The sequence below is a fragment of the Natator depressus genome, chromosome 2 (genome assembly GCF_965152275.1).
Source record: "Natator depressus isolate rNatDep1 chromosome 2, rNatDep2.hap1, whole genome shotgun sequence".
In the NCBI taxonomy this organism is placed as follows: Eukaryota; Metazoa; Chordata; order Testudines; family Cheloniidae; genus Natator; species Natator depressus.
The window spans coordinates 58,767,511-58,790,531 of record NC_134235.1 but is presented as its reverse complement, the minus strand read 5'-3'; the positions used below and the strand labels follow the sequence as shown (position 1 = coordinate 58,790,531).

The 23,021-nt window shown below is 40.4% G+C and overlaps 1 protein-coding gene across 2 annotated transcripts in view; it reads left to right on the top strand.

The window, feature by feature from the left end:
* Nucleotides 1–7,659, top strand: part of PREX2 (phosphatidylinositol-3,4,5-trisphosphate dependent Rac exchange factor 2) — a 289,511-nt gene extending 281,852 nt beyond the window's left edge. For both annotated transcript variants that reach the window (XM_074944267.1, XM_074944268.1), the window contains one exon: nucleotides 4,987–7,659. In XM_074944267.1, coding sequence (XP_074800368.1) covers nucleotides 4,987–5,032 — 46 coding nt within the window. In that variant the 3' untranslated portion in view covers nucleotides 5,033–7,659. The remainder of the gene's footprint in view (nucleotides 1–4,986) is intronic.
* Nucleotides 7,660–23,021: the final 15,362 nt, after the last annotated feature.

The following is a 23,021-nucleotide window of genomic DNA, read 5'->3' as shown; positions in this document are numbered from 1 at the left end:
AAATGCAGGGACCCCCCAGCTCAAGCTACATCTGCTAGAGTAGTCTTGTGCAGGTTGCTTCAGACCCAGAGGTGATGGCAACTACCAGAGCGGGGCCAGAAAAAACAGCATCAGGCAGTACTCCCTAAAGCAGGCTTCACGCCTCAGGATGGGGCAGTGAAAAGATGTTGAAAAGGAATCCAACTAAGCTGGCATCAGCAACTCTGATGCTGACCATGCTGGTAGTTTCAGCATTGGGAGCCTTGGTTTCAATACCTTTGGCACTTCTGCCCACACAAAAAGGAGATGTCAAGATACACAGACAGATGGAGCTCAAACATAGCTCCAAACAGAGAGGACAGTCCTGGAAGGAGCACTCGAAACACTGCTCCTCCAAGAAGAGCGCTTCCGAGCCCTCTACCAAAACCAGAGAGCACAGGAGAAATTAGACCCACAACTGAACCTGGTACCGATACTCATGTCTGACCCTGGCAAAGGGCAGAGATTCATACTTGATGCTTCAGTATCTGCTATTACATACTTGCTTACTAATCAGAGAACCTGCCTCTGCCTGATATCTCAGTATAGTGCTTGTGAGGCTCCTAATCTCCCTTTGAACCTCTTTCAGAATGCTTCTTACACAGTCTCACTCTGAAGACTGTCTTAGTTGCTATCACTTCAGCCAGAAGACAGAGAGAGCTGCAAGCATTTATTGCTGAACCTCCCTACATGACATTCCACCGAGATATGGTGGTGCTGAGCCTCACCTGAAATTCATCCCTAAGGTGGGCTCAGAGTTTCATCTAAATCATTCATTAAGAGTACCTGTCTTATTCCCAAAGCCCTGCTCTACACTGGGAGAGAAGAAGCTGCATACTCTGGATATTCCCAGACTCTGGCTTTAGTACATGGATAGAACAAAACCCTTCAGACTACCCTTCACTTATTTCTGGTTACAGCTGGCCATTCTAAAGGTCAGGCCATCTATCTCATCAGAGAATATCAAATTGGCTAACACAGAATCTTGCTGTGTTACTGGCTAACTGGTGTACCTGTCCCCACCAAGCACAAAGGCTCTCCACTGGAACTCAAGCAACAACCTCTGCCTGCTCCAGGAATGTGCCAGTTTCTGAAATCTGCAATGTGGAGTAGTCCACTGACTTTTGTTAAGCATTAGACTTGCTTTGGGCTTGGCTGCCAAAGCAGATACCAAGTTTGGTAGAGTATTCCTGAACCAGCTGTTTAACTCATTCCCACGTCATGAGGGGACACTGCTTGGCAGTCACATCTGGTGGGGTTCACATAGACACGTACTCAAAGAATAAAGAATGGTTTCTTACCCCACGGTAACTGGTTCTTTGAGATGTTGTAGTCAGTGTGGCTTCCACAACCCACCTCCTATTCTAACTTTTCAGAGTCCTCAGCTACAATGGGCTTCAAATTGCCATGGAACTGTGGGAGGTTCATGTCTGCTCCACCCTTTTTGCCCTCATGTGGGAGCACAAGCACGGCCTTGATGGACACTTCTGTTCCAAAGACTTCGATCCCACATGCATGAGGCACATGCGCACTAACAGTGGGATCCACCCTGACTACCCTACAGTAACGAACTGGTTTTTTATTTGCCCAAAAAGCAAAGGCTCAACACTGATCCCAAATCATTTATGCAGCCATGCCACCTGTCCAGATTTATGCTTTTGTTACATTACAAATTAACACTGAAATGCTTAACTTATTTGAATGTAATCATTATTGCTTGAGCATGCAGGGGTGTAATCAGGAAGGCCAAAGCACAATTGGAGTTGCAACTAGCAAGGGATGTGAAGGGTAACAAGAAGGATTTCTACAGGTATGTTAGCAACAAAAAGAAGGTCAGGGAAAGTATGGGACCCTTACAGAATGGGGGAGGCAACCGAGTGACAGATGATGTAGAAAAAGCTGAAGTACTCAATGCTTTTTTTGCGTTGGTCTTCACAGACAAGGACAGCTCCCAGACTGCTGCTCTGGGCAGCACAGTATGGGGAGGAGGTGAGTGGCCCTCAGTGGTGAAAGAACAGGTTCAAGACTATTTAGAAAAGCTGGACATACACAAGTCCATGGGGCTGGATCTAGTGCATCCGAGGATGCTGAGGGAATTGGCTGATGTGATTGCACAGCCATTGGCCATTATCTTTGAAAATTCATGGCAATCTGGGGAGGTCCTGAATGATTGGAAAAAGGCAAATATAGTGCCCATCTTTTAAAAAGGGAAGAAGGAGAATCCAGGGAACTACAGACTGGTCAGCCTCACCGCAGTCCCTGGAAAAATCATGGTGCAGGTCCTCAAGGAATCCATTTTGAAGCACTTGGAGGAGAGGAAGGTGATCAGGAACAGTCAGCATGGATTCACCAAGGGCAAGTCATGCCCGACCAACCTGATTGCCTTCTATGAAGATATAACTGGCTCTGAGGATATAGAGAAAATGGTGGATGTGAGATATCTTGAATTTAGCAAAGCTTTTGATACGGTCTCCCACAGTATTCTTGCCAGCAAGTTAAAAAAATATGGATTGGATGAATGGACTGTAAGGTGGATAGAAAGCTGGCTAGATCGTCAGGCTCAACGGGTAGTGATCAACGGCTCAGTGTCCAGTTGGCAGCCAGTATCAAGCGGAGTACCCCAGGGGTCTGTCCTGGGGCCGGTTTTGTTCTACAACTTCATTAATTACCTGAATGATGGGATGGATTGCACCCTCAGCAAGTTCACAGATGACACTAAGCTGGGGGGAGAGGTAGATACACTGGAGAGTAGGGATAGGGTCCAGGGTGACCTAGACAAGAAATCTGATGAGGTTCAACAAGGACAAGTGCAGAGTCCTGCACTTCGATGGAAGAATCACATGCACTTCTATAGGCTGGAGACTGACTGGCTAAGTGGCAGTTCTGCAGAAAAGGACCCGGGGATTACAGTGGATGGGAAGGTGGATAAGAGTCAACAGTGTACCCTTCTTGCCACAAAGGCTAATGGCATATTGGGCTGCATTAGTAGGAGCATTGCCAGCAGATCGAGGGAAGTTATTATTCCCCTCTCTCCGGCACTTGCGAGGCCACAGCTTGAGTATTGCATCCAGTTTTGGGGCCCCCACTACAGAAACGATGTGGACAAATTGGAGAGAGTCCAGCTGAGGGCAATGAAAATGATTAGGGGGCTGGGGCACATGACTTACGAGGAGAGGCTGAAGGAACTGGGGTTATTTAGTCTGCAGAAGAGAAGAGTGAGGGGGAATTTGATAGCTGCCTTCAGCTACCTGAAGGGGGGTTCCAAAGAGGATGGAGCTCAGCTGTTCTCAGTGGTGGCAGATGACAGAACAAGGAGTAATGGTCTCAAGTTGCAGTGGGGGAGGTCTAGGTTGGATATTAGGAAAAGCTATTTCACTAGAAGGGTGGTGAAGCACTGGAATGGGTTACCTAGGGAGGTGATGGAATCTCCATCCTTAGAGGTTTTTAAGGCCCATCTTGACAAAGCCCTGGCTGGGATGATTTAGCTGGGGTTGATCCTGCTTTGTGCAGGGGGTTGGACTAGATGACCTCTTGAGATCTCTTCCAATCCTAATCTTCTTTAATTCTAAAGATATTTGAAGTTTGGTTGGGAAGTTTGCAAACTTCCCTGCAAAATTTCAGGTACCACAAAACCACAAAGTGTAGGCATCAGCATCTTTCATAATACTCAGACCCATTAAACATATTTTTATTTCTTACGCTCTGGCTTTGTCAATGTCACAATCTCCTGACATCTGCTTTATGTGCAATGATCATTTCATTTTGGATTCTGCCACACTTCCTCCCTGCCCTGTCAGACTCCTTAGTCTCTTCCTTTTATCTCTTTCTACCTGCTGCAATGATGCACTTTCTCTCAGGAACTATGTAGCCTCCAGATTAGATCATTCTTAGTACTGTGTCACAGTGCTGCAGTGTGAGGGGAGATGCTGCAAAGTGATGGACATTTTCCTACCCTTTCTCAGAGAACAGAAAAGTCCTCTCTACAGTGAGCCTCAAGTCAGAATAATAGTCCTTTATTTTTGGTATTCATGTGATGGTAACTTTACAAATGTGTTAAAAGTCAACCTGTGATGAAGTACTTAATAGAAGTGTCAGAGTCTTCATAAATGGAGGAGCTGACAAACACTGGCAACACAACTATTTCAGACTGTATTGATCTCTTTTTGCATTGAACCTGTTACCTTGAGTCCTTAATTTCTCTGACTTCAGTTAATGTCTCTCTCTCCAAAATTTGAAGGCTGACATATGCACTTGTGGTGCATCTATTGTCTGTGTTAGTCTGCTGGAACCCAAGACCACATGGGAGCATTTTGTAGGAGATGTACAAATAGAGAAAAAAATAAACAGTTAATAAAACATGTGATGAGCAGCCAATAGGAATTTGGTCTGCAAATTGCTGTGCATATGTACTGCAGTCCTTGAGAGGGCAAGGCGAACTGGAGAGCAGAGCTGTCCTAAGTAGAACTGAGGTTACAAAAGTCACTGGCTTCTGCTTGTTTGAGTGATGGAGAGAAAGGACTGACTTTGCAGCTTGCATTTGTAGCAACTGGATCACCAAAATATAACTTCAGCGGTATTAGTCAACAAGTAAAATTTTCCAGTGTAGATGATCATACCACCAATCAGGTGGTTGACTTGTCTCCAAATGTGACCTCAAGTGCAGAAGTAGGAAAACTTGGCTCCATAACTGAGGTGTTACTTGGCTGCTGATGTCTGATTATTTATAGACTTGTGCATTTGAATAAGCAGACATTCATGTTTACAAGAACCATGTACATTATGTGCTTGATTCTAATTTCATTCTAGTTTTATGTTAGTATTAATCTATTGACTTCAGTGGAGTTACTCCTGATTTACAGTGAAAAGAGAATCAGCCCTGTTAGATTTAGTTTGTTTTGCTTGTATCAGACCATTTTAATAATAATAGTACTCCCAGACTAATATGATGGCTCTTTTTCATTTTGCCAGATTATACAAACTATGCCAGCCACCACCTCCTGCTGGGGAAGAATGATGAACTATTCAGGAAGTAATCGAGTAACATCTTTAAAGACATTGGACTATACAGCAAAATTAAATGGCATTCTAGTAGAACGTGCCTGGAGAATTGATAAGAAGAAGCCCTTCACTCAGGATAAAGAAGTGTCTGTCCTTAATATTCTTCTGTCAGCATTGGACAACTGTCTTCTGGAGAAAATATTTCTGGACTCCATGCACTATGGTCTCCCTTCCATAAAACAGAAACTTTATGGGTTTTTACCTGGACATTTTACACTGGAATCACGTTGTATTTCATGTGGCCAGTTCAGCAACGCAAATTACCCCATTATGCATTGGCAGCAGCATGAAAGCAAATATCTAAGGGCAAACCCATTCCATCTGAACCAGATAAAAGCTGTTCCTGTGGTCACAGAATGAACTTGAAAAGGGAAAAAAGCCTAAAATAAATCCTCCAGAGTTTGACACGTGACACATTTGATGTCCCGTGCACTGCTAATTCCCTTCTTTCCCAATATTTTATCACAATTTCTTAATTTTTAGCAATAAGGAAATTAACACTTCTGGTATATGCTGTAAATGCCTATTAAAAATAAGAGGTTTCAGAGTAGCAGCCGTGTTAGTCTGTATTCGCAAAAAGAAAAGGAGTACTTGCGGCACTAACAAATTTATTTGAGCATAAGCTTTCGTGAGCTACAGCTCACTTCATCAGATGCATTCAGTGGAAAATACAGTGGGGAGATTTATATACATAGAGCAGCATCACTTTCCCCATAACCTCAGCCGTGCAGAACACAATGCCATCCACAGCCTCAGAAACAACTCTGACATCATAATAAAAAAGGCTGACAAAGGAGGTGCTGTCGTCATCATGAATAGGTTGGAATATGAACAAGAGGCTGCTAGGCAGCTCTCCAACACCACTTTCTACAGGCCATTACCCTCTGATCCCACTGAGGGTTACCAAAAAAAACTACACCATTTGCTCAAGAAACTCCCTGAAAAAGCACAAGAACAAATCCGCACAGACACACCCCCGGAACTCCAACCTGGGGTATTCTATCTGCTACCCAAGATCCATAAACCTGGAAATCCTGGACGCCCCATCATCTCAGGCATTGGCACCCTGACAGCAGGATTGTCTGGCTATGTGGACTCCCTCCTCAGGCCCTACGCTACCAGCACTCCCAGCTATCTTCGAGACACCACTGATTTCCTGAGGAAACTACAATCCATCGGTGATCTTCCTGAAAACACCATCCTGGCCACTATGGATGTAGAAGCCCTCTACATCAACATTCCACACAAAGATGGACTACAAGCCGTCAGGAACAGTATCCCCGATAATGTCACAGCAAACCTGGTGGCTGAACTTTGTGACTTTGTCCTCACCCACAACTAATTCAAATCTATGGGTACCCGCATGGCCCCACAGTATGCCAACATTTTTATGGCTGACTTAGAACAACGCTTCCTAATGCCCCTACTCTACTTGTGCTACATTGATGACATCTTCATCATTGGGACCCATGGAAAAAAAGCCCTTGAGGAATTCACCATGATTTCAACAATTTCCATCCCACCATCAACCTCAGCCTGGACCAGTCCACACAAGAGATCCACTTCCTGGACACTACAGGGCTAATAAACGATGGTCACATAAACACCACCCTATACCAGAAACCTACTGACTGCTATTCCTACCTACATGCCTCCAGCTTTCTCCCAGACCACACCACACGATCCATTGTCTACAGCCAAGCTCTACGATACAACCGCATTTGCTCCAACCCCTCAGACAGAGACAAACACCTACAAGATCTCTCTCAAGCATTCCTACAACTACAGTACCCACCTGCTGAAGTGAAGAAACAGATTGACAGAGCCAGAAGAGTACCCAGAAGTCACCCACTACAGGACAGGCCCAACAAAGAAAATAACAGAACGCCACTAGCTGTCATCTTCAGCCCCCAACTAAAACCTCTCCAACACATCATCAAGGATCTACAACCTATCCTGAAGGATGACCCATCACTCTCTCAGATCTTGGGAGACAGGCCAGTCTTTGCTTACAGACAGCCCCCCAACCTGAAGCAAATACTCACCAGCAACCACACAACAGAACCACTAACCCAGGAACCTATCCTTGCAACAAAGCCCGTTGCCAACTGTGTCCACATATCTATTCAGGGGACATCATCATAGGGCCTAATCACATCAGCCACACCATCAGAGGCTTGTTCACCTGCACATCTACCAATGTGATATGTGCCAGCAATGCCCCTCTGCCATGTACATTGGTCAAACTGGACAGTCTCTACGTAAAAGAATAAATGGACACAAATCAGACGTCAAGAATTAAACATTCAAAAACCAGTCGGAGAACACTTCAATCTCTCTGGTCACTCGATTACAGACCTGAAAGTGGCAATTCTTCAACAAAAAAACTTCAAAACAGCCTCCAGTGAGAGACTGTTGAATTGGAATTAATTTGCAAACTGGATACAATTAACTTAGGCTTGAATAAAGACTGGGAGTGGATGTGTCATTACACAAAGGAAAACTATTTCCCCCCCCCTCCACCCCCCACTGTTCCTCAGACATTCTTGTCAGCTGCTGGAAATGGCCCACCTTGATTATCACTACAAAAGATTTTTCCCCCCCCCGCTCTCCTGCTGGTAATAGCTCACCTTAAGTGATCACTCTCGTTACAGTTTTCAGAGTAGCAGCCGTGTTAGTCTGTATTCGCAAAAAGAAAAGGAGGACTTGTGGCACCTTAGAGACTAACCAATTTATTTGAGCATAAGCTTTCATGAGCTACAGCTCACTTCTGAATGCATCCAATGAAGTGAGCTGTAGCTCATGAAAGCTTATGCTCAAATAAATTTGTTGGTCTCTAAGGTGCCACAAGTACTCCTTTTGTTTTCTCATTACAGTGTGTATGGTAACACCCATTGGTTCATGTTCTCTATGTATATAAATCTCCCCACTGTATTTTCCACTGAATGCATCCGATGAAGTGAGCTGTTGCTCACGAAAGCTTATTCTCAAATAAATTTGTTAGTCTCTAAGGTGCCACAAGTACACCTTTTATTAAAAATAAAAATTCATCTCACAAGTAGTCCCATTGACTTCAGTCTGACTACTCATGTGAATAAATACTTACAGAATTAGCTCCAACACAGTAAACTCAGCTATATCTTAAGGGTAGAGTGTTGTACTGGGTTTAAAGAAGCCTATTATTGCATAGTGAATTGATGGTGCTGTTTTACCCTTTTTGAAGTTGCCATAAGAATGAAAAATAAACTTCAGTTAGAGAAAATTGACATTATGGGTCTGATTTCCACCCATAATTAGAAAGAAGTTCAGACTTTGACCTGTAAAAGCTGTCTTAAATATACCTTGTTGTGCTTCTGTATTTCAGGAGTCTTCAAACTGTAGTGTATATCTTTGTACAGTATTATACATGCTATAATATCTAAGCAGTGTACATTGAGCTAAGGGCAGACTTCTAGCTTTAAACTGGAATATTTTGCATTTTAGAGTATTTAAAGATGAAGCACAGTTTTGAAGCTTAATATTTTTATACCGGCATATACAATATTTTGTCAATTACATTTTACAGTTGTAGAAGTTGTTGGTTTTGGAGATCGGTAACTTTATAATGTAATGGATTTAATTTGCAGACTATATTGAGAATGTTGACGGACCATGACAAATATACTCACATTTAATTGTTTTCTGGCCAAAGTGTTTTTAGAGAAAATAAATGCACCAGAATTATCCTTCACATTAATACACATTAAAGCAAAAATGAAGTTTTAAAATATTGCTACTAGTAATAGATAGATATTAGAGAGTAGCATATATAATCTAAATGTATATGTATTTTCTGTACTACAGATAGTTATAGTTATGCTTTGGCACAAAAACCTCTTCATCATAGATTTAGCAGATCTATATTTACTTATTTATAAATTTTCAACACATTTATTAACTCTAACTCATACAGAAATAGCTGATCTGTCAATATAGAGTTGTACTATGCAAAGAGCATTCTTTATGTAGGACATACAATGGGTTTATTACTTTTCTCCAGAGGAGAAATTAATATGCCTACCTTCTTCAGTATTCTTGATTTTGCTATAAAGAACTTAATTTTGGTAACAAAGTAAATATTTTTGTATACACACAGGAGTATATGTGCGCACATATAGCTGCAGTGTGTGTTTGTGTATATTCATACCAATTAAGTAGTGATCCAAGCTTAAATGTAAAATCTGTTAAAAATTTGTTAAACTGTGACAAAAACACGTTATACTGAATGTTTCATAAGTCACAATTTTCCTTCCATTCTGTATGTTTACACCCTTCTAATACTTGTTGGAAGTTGTGACTTTCTGATGCATTTTGATCAACACAAAATTCTATTCTCATGATGAGATATACATGAAATAGGAAAACCTAGGTTATTTTTCTGGGATGACCCAACACTTGTACAAAATAAAGGGCTGAGGTTTGGTTTCATATAATTCCTATTATAGTCAGAGAATCTCACAGTTTGCATATTTTACTGTGAGAGGGAATATTGGCTAGGATAATCCCTACTTGATTCAGAAAGTTGCAAGAGCTCTTCAGTTTCTGCTTGGCTGGACACAAGAAATACATGGAATGCACTATTTTCTCATGCCAGGGATGATACCACTAACTGTGTAGCACATGTTTAGTATGAGGGTGTCATCATTTACTGTGAGCCCAAGTCTTCCTGTGAGACTTGATTACATAACATGTTTATTTCGAGGCAAGAGTGCTATCAGGTGAGTGAGATTGATATTGCTGCATGATATACCCTAGTGAAGTAAATCTGCCACATGAACACATATTATCAGTGACTAAATAAGGAGACGCCATTTTATTGCTCGCTATGTTTGAATATTAACTCAGTCACATTGACAGTGCAGGAGCGTAAATATGCCAAAAGTTTTGATTGGCTTTTGTTTGCATTTGAAAGCACAGGATAATAGATATTTATTAAACACTGAGGTCAGATTGGTATTAGACAAAGTCACTGAACCAAACTCTTCGATTAGAGTTTTGTCCAAATAGCATTGAAGATTTTGGCCCTGTGTTTGTGCATCTATTTTTACACTATATGCTCCAAACACCTATGGGGGTGGGAAGACAAAAAGGGGTGAGTGCCCCAGCTCTACTTGCTCTAGAAACACATTTTTGAGAGTTTATACAACTCTCTTAAGTTCATTATGCAAGCCTCTTCCAACTCTTAGAACCAATGGCCTGTGCTGTAAATGAATATAGGTATTTAGATAATGTTTTCAAAGGCACCTAAAGGGTTTAGGCCTCAACTCCAGTTGAATTTCTATGGGAATTGGGTGCCTGACTTGCTTAGCTGCCTTTTGAAAATCCCAATCTTAACCATATCAGCTGCAGACATCTTGCGATTTGCATATCCTCGCACTTGGCCCATTTTCCAAATAAATCACACATCCTAACACATTTAAGTCCCAATTAGTTCTGATTGCCACTGAAGAAGCCTTACTCTTAAATTATATATTTACAAATGTTCATAACTGAAGCTGTGCAGGATGTCTTTAGCCCTCATGGTATGTACACACACAGGATTAAAAAATAGTTTCTCACCACACACATCATGTTTATCCTCTCATAAATTCTTATGCTTGCAAATGACAAGAAGTGATAACTTTCAAGAATTGTTAATCTTTTCTTCTGCAACCAGTTATGTAGCTTATTTGTACTGCAATATATTACAGCAATTTGGGGAAGACAACTGGTGTGTGTAACTTATTTTTTCATACAAATGAACTAAAACACATCTGCGAAGAAATTTTTTATATATACACACCTATTTATTTAAATGTAATTGCCACTGCACCTTAGTAGTAATTACAGTTTTCATTCTATGAAGGATATGTAGAATATTTAAAAATCTAGAAGGAAAGGTTAATAGCCATGAAATAGTTAATCCATTACAACATTCATGTCTAGAGGAAGATTATGCTTTTATTCTATGGTAGAGGTGGAGAGAATGGGACAGTTTCTATAACTGCCACCTATGTGTGATTGGGTGTTCAAAAGTCCTGGTTCTGTGGAATGAGCACTGATCTAGTCTATTCCTCAAAATTAAGATCTGAATAAATTAAAAAATTATCATAAGACTTACTATGTTGTCCTTTTAGATTTTAAATGTACAAATGTAAGATCGTGAATTAATTCCAGTTTCTAGTTGTCAAACATAGTTTTCTGCATTAGATATACACAAATTTAAGGTGTTTTTGCTATCAGCAAAAAGAACTTCAATTTCACACCCTCTGAGACAACTTTTTAGTATATTTAGACAAACCTTTCTGGGTTTTCAGCACAAGTGCTTCAGTTTAACTTCTTAGTGCAGTCAAGAGCTGCCAGAGCTATTCTTTTGATTGTTTTGGCTCTAAACCAACAAACTAAATTCCATTAGGAACTATAATAATTATATTTCAATCTGTAACCTCATTTATTAGACTCCCATCTACAGTATAGGATTTTGAAAATTCAATCAGTTTTTATTATGCCTTATGGTTCTGCTTTTACTGAAAGAAAATGATAGGTGAATGGCATCAGTTTTTGTATTGCTAATCTATTGTTAGATGTATTGTATATATCAGAAGACAAGTACCTGAAGATGTGAGTACCTGTCCTGTTGCATAATGGTTAAACAATAGTTCAAAATAGGAAAGTATCATTGGTTGGCTTCAAAATTAGAAGCTTTAAAATCTAAAGTCGTAGTATACTTATGCACATATACTTTACTTGTGAATTTTGCAGCTAGGCAGGTTTGTGTCTGCCAACATATTTGCTTATTTTCACTATTGTTGTTTTAATATGATGTCTGCAGGATAGTTCTTAAAACTAACACATTGCCTTAAATGTTTTCTCTCTATGTGCTCACTGACAATTGCACATCGTGCTTTTCTAATTGTACTCCAGCAGTACACCAAGCATTTGTAAATTAGATGGAAATACATACCGATCTCAGGATATCTAGATTTTGATGTATAAAAAGATATTGAACTCACTTATTATATTTTTTGTAAACTGACTGAATTGATTTTTATATACTGTATATATTCATTAACCATTTTTCCTTCAAGAACATAACTTGTTAAAGATATTTTTTCTGCCTGTGGGCTTTTTTGCATATGGTCTCTGTGTGTGCCTGCTATGTCTGTATAAATGTATGTACTGTATACATAAGAGATGCGCAGATACTAATATCTATGAGCAACTTCAAATTGCCCAGTGACTGATCATGCCAAGTTGTCATTTCTAGGACTGTCCTCCAGAAATGATAATTCCATGCTGGAAATCTTTTTTGCTGAGAATTGAAATACCACCTTGAAAATTATTCCTCCCACAGTTCAAATGCACAAGGTAGTGGATTCCCAGGTTGGTATATATTTGCAATTACCCATAATTGAAAATCATGGTTATACCCACAACTATCTAGTGTATGTATATATGTACTGTATGAATACATATTTGTCAGTTTAAAATGATTACAGCAGCACTATTCTGTTTGTAACACCGTAGAGTGTGTGAAGTCAATTAAGCTTGTGCAACACTTAAAAATGTTTTAATTTTTGCATTGAAGTAGATGCGCATATTTTTCAGATGAACATATTTTTGTAACTCCTCAGTAAAAGTCCTAGAGCATTACTGCTTTTAATATATATATATATATACACATATATATAAATACATACATTCACACAGTGTATCAACAGTTTCTCTTTGAAAACTCCCAAACTAGCAGCCATGTGGTTAGGTAATTTTAACTTTGTTAAAAGTAACCTTTGTAATTTAATGTTAAATCTCTTGACATGTGGATTTGAATTACATTTTTTCTGGTTTGTAAAGCATCTGTGTAGCAGACTTTGAGTCAGTCACTATATTGATTATGGGTTAAACTAATACCGTGTACTATTTTAGATGTGATTTATTTTTTTAGTCTACCTATTAAAGACTGGAACACTAACAATGTATTGCAAAGCACCAGATGGTAATAAAATAAACATTATATGGCCATTGTGAATCTTTCTTTATACAGAGCGTTTAACTAAGAAATATATAATGTTTATTTTTGTAAAGACACCTTCAGTTTTACTGAACTGTTTGGTACACCAGCCATCAGAATTCTGCTGGTAGAGAGTAAACGTCAAACAACAAGAATTTTATTTTTAAATATATACTATTTTTTCAAAGAATGAAAGGCAGAATTTAGGAACTTTGGTGACGATTTGATTGTCTTTTCCAGTGCCTAATTCCCATGTAGGCACATTTGTAATATTTAAAGAGTTGGCGGTAGGCTTGCTCATGACCACTGGGTGCTATGGGATGGATGTGCCTAATTTTCTGCTGGTGTGGTCAAAGATTGTGTGTGTAAGGCCATGTCTATACGTACAGAGCTGCAGTGGCGCAGTTGTACCAATATAGCTGTGCCACTCCAGCACATCTGGTGAAGACGCTCTATGTTCTCCTGTCATAAAAAACCCACCTCTGCAAGTAACAGCAGCTTCTCCCTCTGACATAGCACTGTGAACACATGTGCTTATGTCACTCAGGGGGTAGAATATTCACACCCCTGAGCAACATAAGTTTTGCCGACATAAGATGTAGTGTAGACATAAGATTTTCAAACTGACTTTAGAAGATGAAACACTTGGGATTTAGGTGTGTCTCAATCACTCCTAAACCAATAGACACGAGTGTAGGTGATCTCCAGATTAGCTCTTGGTTGACTGATGAGCCTGTGGCTCAGCTCCAAAAGTTGATCTAGCCCAGTATCCTGTCTTCCAAAGGTGGCCAATGCCAGGTGCTTTAGAGGGAATGAATAGAAAGGTTAATTATCAAGTGATCCATCCCCCACTATCCACTCCCAGCTTCTGGCAATCAGAGGCTAGGGAACACCCAGAGCATGGGGTTCCATTCCTGACCATCTTGGCTAATAGCCATTGATAGACCTATCCTCCATGAACTTATCTAATTCTTTTTTGAACCAAGTTATAGTTTTGGTCTTCAAAACATCCACAGGTTAACTGTGTGTTGTGTGAAGAAGTACTTCCTTTTGATTGTTTTAAACCTGTTGCCTATTAATTTCATTGGGTGGTCTCTGATTCTTGTGTTATGTGAAGGAGTAAATAACACTTCCTTATTCACTTTCTCCACACCATGATTTCATAGACCTCCATATCCACCCCCCACCCCGAGTTGTCTCTTTTCCAAGCTGAAAAATCCCAATCTTTTAAATATCTCCTCATATGGAAGTTGTTACATACCCTTAATCATTTTTGTGACCCTTCTCTACACCTTTTCCAATTCTAATTTATCTTTTTTGAGATGGGATGACCAGAACTGAACACAGAATTCAAGGTGCGGGTTTACCATGTATTTATACAGTGGCACGATGATACTTTGTCTTATTATCTATCCCTTTCCGAATGATGCTTAACACGGTTCGCTTTTTTGACTGCTGCTGTACATTGAGTGGATGTTTTCAGAGAACTATCCACAATGATGCCAAGATCTTTTTAGCAGCTAATTTAGACCCCTATCATTTTGTATGTATAGTTGGGATTATGTTTTCCAATGTGCATTACTTTGCATTTATCAACATTGAATTTCATCTGCCATTTTGTTGTGCAGTCACCCAGTTTTGTGAGATCCCTTTGTAACTCTTTGCAGTTTGCTTTGGACTTAACTATTTTGAGTAATTTTGTATGCTCTGCAAAGTTTGTCACCTCACTGTTTACCCCTTTTTCCAGGTCATTTATGAATATGTTGAACCACACTCGTCCCCGTATAGATCCCTGGGGGACACCACTATTTACCTCTCTCCATTCTGAAAACTAACCATTTATTCCTACCATTTGTTTCTTGTCTTGTAACTAGATACTGATCGATGAGAGGACGTTCCCTCTTATCCCATGAGTGTGTACTTAAGAGACTGTGGTAAGGGACATTCAAGTACACTATATCCACTGGATCACTAGGGACCCACTGTGATCATCTAGTGTGACCTCCTGCCATAGCACTGCCCTCAATTAATTTCTGATTAGATGTTTTTCTAAAATATATGCTTTAGTTCAATCTTAAATTAAAAATTGCCAGTGATGGGGAACCTACCTCCCTGTTAAAAATGTGTGCCTTTTTTCCAGTGTGAATTAAAATGATACCAATGAGCCATACACTATCTGTTAGTGAAGATCAGTGTGGCCTTAGAAGGTAGTTGCCAGTCTGCCTAACAAATGGTTAGACCACAGGCAGCAGCAGGTTTGCAACATTTTAATTTTGGAGGAGTAAAAGCAACTAAAATATTAGACTTTGCTGAGCAGCTGGCCCTCCCCCTCCCACCTATTTGTTTGTTGTAAGGGCAAGTTATCAGTTCTACTGTGTTCTGAACATGGTGCTAGGACACCACACTGATGTCTTTTTGAAAATGCTCATCCCATTAGCCAGACCGGAACCTCATGGCCAGGACCAATGGAGACACCCTTTCACGGGGAAGAAGCCATATTGCCCAGGAGCAGCTCAAAGAGTGTTGCAAATGCCCTCTCTTTTCCCCATCTGCACCTTCAGTGACTGGTGACTGTTGCATCGCTCTTCTCCCTTCCTTTTCCTCATGATGTGGGGAAGGAGTAAGCTGCCATGTGCTGCATCTAGGCCTGGCTCTAGCCACCACTACCATTGGGTGATGGGGATGGTGCAAAGCTGGGTTACTGGCTCCCATCTAGTATAGGAGAAAGGGGATGATACAGTTTGCTTTCCAGCTGGGATAACCATTAATTGTTAATAAAGGCGTATCCTCTGCATTTAACCATATTATGGTCTCATTGTTTCTCTAGCCACATCAATCCCACTTCTTGGCACACTCTAATCTCCTCTCAGGCCTGGTCTAGGCTAGGGCTTAAAGGTACAATGTTAGATAGCTCAATCTAACACATTCTAAAACTTTAGTCAAGACAAGGCAAGTTGTAATTTAGCATATACCAAACTGGACAAGATGAAGCATCCATGACCAGTGCTTGAATGGACAAAATTTAGGCCTGGTTTTAAAATAAAAGATAGCTGCATAATTTTAAAAATTCCTTTCCGGTGTTGGATGGCTAGTTTTGGAAATGCGAACTGATCTCAGAAGTTTTTAAAGTTCCTCCCAAAAATTGCCTTAAGAATTAAAAGAATTCAGTGGTCCTGGGGCTGTAAATGAGTATGGATGAATAATGATCACAACAGCTCTGTGTAACATTATAGCTGTCTAATGTTTATCAATTATAAAATGTTTTGAAAAAAACACCACATCATAGATAGAAAGCTCTTCACTCACAACTGGAATATAACCACATCTAGGGGAGGACTATAGCAGCTTTTCAACAGAGCACAGAAACAGCAGAAACTGAAGGACAATATCCTATCTAGTTGAAAATGTTCTCTTTCACTCAAACAGGCTTCCAGATCTAAACTGTTGCTCTAACTTTTGTTGACTTTTCTTTTATACACAATCACTAATTGGCACAAAGCAATTTAGGAAAGCTTGCATTCAAATGGCCTCAGGGAAAAAAAACACCCAACACTTAGATTTTATGAGCTTCTACAGAATCCTGTGCAGGAAATATTCAATAGGGCAGCAACTTCAAATTACACCAAGTACTGGCTGCAAAACGTTTCATTTTAATTGAATGCTGAATTACTGAGATGCAATAGTGACCATACAGACTAAGCCCCAAAGCTTGACCTGTTTCTTGACTATCCTGAGTCATGATCATCTCATTATTGATAGCGACAATCTGCAGCAATGCAGAGATGAGAAATGAAGAACATGGAATCATGAATGATTTGTGACCTCGTCCATAAATGTGCATGTAATAAAAAATGTTTTGGGGAAATTTCTTAGCTAATCAGTTACTATACAGTGGTGCCTGGAAAAAAAATTCAATTACACAGAGCGTCCATGACAGCTCACACGTCAGGGGAAACTAAAGGCATTATTATACTACAATAGTAATGAAAGGTAATGGAGTACACCAGGCAGGAAGGGATTAATAGGCTACTGAAGGCCCAATTAGCCCAAATTGTGACAGCTGGAGCATGAGGCAGGCTTTCAGGGAGGGGCTTAAAAAGAAAACTTCTGGTGGGGAGAGAGAGAGTGCAGGAGCTCTCATTCTGGATCATAAGGTTGGCTGGGGCCTGGGGAAGACTAACACCGACCAGAATTCCCAGAGGAAAGGGGAGAGTATGTTTTATGTTGCTTCATGCTTCTTTTGGCCTTTGAGTGCCCTACAAGAGAAGAACTGTAAGTGACCTAGCTGGAGGGCTAAGTCACTGTAACCTAGAAGCAGTGGTGGCTGGTGAGCTTTGGGGCAGGTGGGGACTCAAACTACTGTTTCAAGTGGCAGTAGTAGCACCAAAAGTGGCAGAGACTGTTGGATGCGGCAGGAGAGTCAAGCCCCCATTTGCTCTGTGGTGGTCTCTACCTCCTGGAGTTTTTCCTCCCTGAGTTACTGTTGAGCTGCTTATGGAGAATCACTCTGGGACCTGGCTACTGCACTGCTCCTACTGCTGAGTTTTGTTCTTTTGCTCCTGGGGGAAGCATGGGCTGTGGTGACTGTAGAGAGCTCTCACATACTGGGCTCTAACTTCCCCATGCTAGTGTGCTCTAGGTACCTGTTAGAGTGAACCAGCAGGGTCGACATGGGACAGTTAGAGCAGAACATGTTCCAGGATTCTACAGGCACCACAGCCTGTGGCTTGGGTGGTGAATCCAGCACCCCACCACCTCACTGAAATCAGCGTGCCACGCTGCTGAATCAAATATTGCAAATCATTACTGTGTGCGCGCCACGGGAGCGATGAAGACTATGCCAGGGCCACTAGGGATATGCTGTGTTAGACCTGTGAGATGTATGAGCATGCGCGCACGCACACACACACCCCCTTTAAAAAAAAAAAAAGTCTACACTTGTTCCTTTGGTGGGGTGGTACCCTTTTGCCCTCTCTGCAAGATCTGCAACTGCCTGAAAGGTGCTGGAGCAGTGGAAGACCAGCAGGGATGCTGAGTCTGAGCGGCTGCTGCTCCACACACACAAGACTGCCATGGGGTCTCTGGTAAGGAAGTGCTATAAGAGGGACCCACTACATGTATAAATCAGAAGGCAGATTTGACCCAATATGCTTTTTCAAGACTAGACAAGGACAAGACTGAATCCTTGTCTTGCATGAAATATATGCCTGATGAGCTTCACTGGTGACTATTGCCTTTAAATGCTTCTCAGAATTATTTTAAAAAAATCTGCTTCTATTACTAATGTTCTCTCTGTATGCAATTAGGATGTGCTATGCATTTCATTTTGTTTGTTATAATACTACACATGTAAACAGCTTAGTAATGATATTTGATTCTTTTCTGTAGAATATTAATTGGCTGAAATTGTTTTCCCTTTTATTATTGGGTTTCTTCCATCCCTTCTTCTGGGGCACAAGGTTGTTTTTTTTTTTTTTTTTTTTTTTGTTCCCTTGGTACCATCCATTTTTAAGAGATTATGCCACATTTAACACACCACAGACTTGTATCACTCTCGAAAAAAATTGAATGCCTCCCACTTCTGCTGGGGCACCAAAAATGTATTTTCAGTATTCAAATCCTCACAGCTGCTTTACAACATCTCAGGAGTGAGGGCATCCTCCTGAGCAGTACTTAACCTAGCCAAGAGGTGGAGGAATACACCTCCATCAACGAGACCGAACAGAAAATAGACATAACTATATCTGTACTTCGGTGAAGGAAATAATGTGAGGATGCAAGGTAAGAGGACAAGTGCTCAACACTGTGAAACATATGAACACAAGGTGCTGAGTGTCTGGCTTCAGCTGAAAGACCTGAGAAATAGATGCAGGGTGGCTGGACTCCAGCCACAGGACACTATTGGCGTACGTCACTAAACAATCCTTGTGTGTTAAAGCTTAGATTCTATTTAAATGCCTATTCGCTTGATTCTTCATCCAGACCATGTTTAAAGAAGATACACGTTTAGCTACAGAATTTATTTTGTGGGGTGGGGGGTTGCAATTGTACTTTTGACTACTGCTGTGCATGAAATTTTTTTTTTATATTTCTACTTCTATTAGGAAGCATCATGGCCTCTAGAAATTGGGGAGCACTCAGACCATGTATATATTACTGTGAATATCAGAAATATCAATACAGTGTAGTATCTGGTTCAGGTCCCAGTGCAGTGAATTGACAAATTTCCATTGGCTGATTGAATGAATCAGAACTACCTAGACTTCCATGTGAGAGCCTCACTAGCTGAACACTTGTCAACATCATTAGCTTACCTAGATTAGTAACAAAAAAGTGGCCCAAGACAGCCGGCTGTGATAGGACAAGGAGCAGAGTGCAGTCAATCAGAGGGGACAGATCAAAACCAGCCAGCTATACAGTAGGTCTTATCAAACCAATACATGATTGCAAACAACTCAATGTGATTAACTGCGTCAAATACAGTTCTGCCCAGCACCACAAAAGTCAATGACATATCATCAATATGCAGAAACAAATTTGCTTGTTATCTTGATCAGTGTTGTAGTGTGTTTGAAACCAGACTGAGTGATGATAACGTGTAAATTCAATACAACTGTTAATCTGAAACAATCAAATATTTTAGCAATATAATAGACACTAGTCAATGGAAAAGTTGATCGTGCTTTTATGCATCCTGTATTAAGAAGTGGGCTTACAATAGGTTAAGTGGTTTGGAATTATGACAGCACAGACTCAAAAATTAATATTGTGAGTAATACTTGGAAATAAGTACAGAACTGGCACATGGTTGAAGGACACTTGTGGGCCTGAGATGGAGAGAACAGACTGTAGGCTTTTATTTCTGGACTAATTCCCTGGCCTTACTTTAAAAGAAAGCATTAAAATCTGAAACCTCAGTACAGGACTCCATTGCCTCATCTAGATGCTCATCGCACAAGAGAAAGGAAGGGATAGAGAATTTCTGATGGTCTGGATCTTCACTTTCTTAAAGAAAAACACAACTTCTGTACAACAAGAGAAGTAATCAATATGTCTCTCCCCTGCCCTTAAGAAAAACAACCAAACAATATGATGCTTTAAACATGATTCTGAGACTTTTTTTACTGCCAGTACTGACAGCTGAGAAGCAGTTATCCACATCTGACTCCATAGCTTGTTTGTTGTCACTTATTATTTGTTAGTGGGGTGGGTGGGTGAGATTTCCAATGGTTCAATGAGAGTTGGGCTCATAATGGCTCTTTGTACCTTTACAAATCTCCTGGGGATCCACAACATGCTTTGTGCTTTCCATGCTGACAAGGAGGCATGGTCTCTGCCCCAAGTATCTCTCAATCTACAAAAAGACTAACAGATGGAGGTTCCTGGAGAGGAAGATATCCATGTAAGTCAATTGAAATTGTTCCCAAATAACTTATTGTACAATGCTCTTCACTAATGCTCAGACCTATAGGGCCAAATCATGTTACACATGAATGGCAAGGAGAAATTTATCATTCAGTTTAATAGGATCAGGATTTGGTTCATTATCTGCAGTGTTTATATCCTCAATTGCTAGGAAATTAGGAAACAGAAAATTTGAACCAGTTAGGATATAAGTGGAATAATTACATATATTGTACATTGTTATAAAGCACTTTATTGTCCACTTTAAATGAGTCCAAAGATGGTTCTGCAGAAAGAATAATAGAGATTATTAGTTTGCCCCTAAGTCATATCCTTAACATTTACATTGGCTGTAAACCATATAAGAGCAAAAGGTCCAAGATATGTCCTTGCTTATGCACAGGGTCATTGATAAAGTTCGAAGTAGAAGCAGTGACAATGGGTACTGACAGAAATGTCTCTGTGGCTGGGAATCTGAACGTGATAATGGTTCAAACTGGGTAGCTTGCTACTTTGTGTCCCAGGACATATTAGCATATTAAGACATGATAAGGTTGCATCTTTGGAGGGAAAAGTGATAGCAACACTACTAGGTGTTCTACTGGTTGGGGGAGTGGGAGCTGGATAATTCAGGGGATAAGAAATGGGATATGGAGTGTTTCACCTCTATATCACTAGTTCACACGTGGATCAGGTTGAAAGTGAATAACAAACATTCTGACAGGTTTCAGAGTGGTAGCCGTGTTAGTCTATAGCAGCAAAAAAAAACAAGGAGTCCTTGTGGCACCTTAGAGACTAACAAATTTATTTGGGCATAAGCTTTCGTGGGCTAAAACCCACTTCATCAGATGCATGGAGTGGAAAACACAGTAGCAGGTATATATACACAGTATATGAAAATATGGGAGTTGCCTTACCAAGTGGGGGGTCAGTGCTATCAGGACAATTCAATTAACAGTCAAATACCATGGGAGGAAAATTCACTTTTTGTAGCGGTAATGAGGGTGGCCCATTTCAAACAGTTGACAAGAAGGTGTGAGTAACAGAAGGGCGAAATTAGTATTTGTAATGATCCATCCACTCCAAGTCTTTATTCAGGCCTAATTTGATGATGTCCAGTTTGCAAATTAATTCCAGTTCTGCAGTTTTTCATTGGAGTCTGTTTTTGAAGTTTTGTTGTTGTTATTGATGTTGAATTGCCACTTTTAGGTCTTATTGAGTGACCAGGGAATTGAAGTGTTCTCCTACTGGTTTTGAATGTTATAATTCCTGATGTCAGATTTGTGTCCATTTATTCTTTTGCGTAGAGACTGTCCGGTTTGGCTAATGTACGTGGCAGAGGGGCATTGCTGGCATATATCACATTCTGAGATTACGTCTATTCTGTGGACTCTGAATTGAATGTGTGATCACGGTCTAGTTCCCTACTCTTCTCCCCCAAAATCTTGTTCCCGGTGCAGTGATGTTCACATTAAAGCATCATCATTACGATGGAGACCCTTTCTGGCAGACTTATCAGAGGGGCCAAATAAAGAGGCATGGGAAATTAACTCTACCCATGACTGAAGAAGGTATTAGAGTGGCGCCACATGTATTTCAAAGGTGGTAAGTCAAGTGCAATTTTCAGTTTGTTTTCATTCTGTCTTAATACAGTACATTCCATAGAGTTGGTCTAGTATCTTTGTGAAGTGAAGAAATATAAAGTAGACTCAGATTGTTGCAAGGTTTGATAACACATCAGTTCTGCTTTAAATAGAGTGAAACCTCATTCACCTTTTGTGAAATTACAGTTTTAGTTACACTACCGGTGCTCCATTCTACATATAGTCAACTCCCATACCTTTTAAGGAAGATTTATTCTAGACAACACAAATATTTGCCAAACCAGATGTCTACGGGGGGAGGGGTAGGAGGCCGGGGGAAATCTCCTTATACCTGTGTATCAAAGTGACACACTCACACTGTCCCAGTCACAGGATTCTGGCATGAAGATAGGGGAAAAAAAGCTTTCATGGTATCCATCATGTCTGAGGAAAACTGTGCACTGTACTAATCCAGTGTAACTGTTTCCATGTTTCAGAGGTTCTGCCCGTAGGTTAGCCAGAAGCAGAGTCAGCCACTGGAGTAGTGCAAAACATTTTGCACGTAAAGCAAAATCTGTGAATATTGATAGTCTGTCAGTGCTATAAAAGAGACAAAACAGATAATTTATTTTCATGCAGTTTGTATCAGTTGTTTATGCCAGTGAACATCAGCAATGTTAGAAAATCATTATTTTAGACCATTCTCTGTTGTCCACTTCTCTACTGCTTGCTACTCAAGTTAATTATAAAATGGGGTGGGGGTGTGTGTGTGTGTGTGTGTGTGAATACATCAATACAGCCAAGTATTAAAATGCATAAAGTCATGTAATACAAAGCTAGGAGTCCCATATCAACCGTGTATTAGCTTGATTCTGCACAGTATTTTGTATTAATATAAATGATAATTAACTAATAAAGTAAATTAAAAC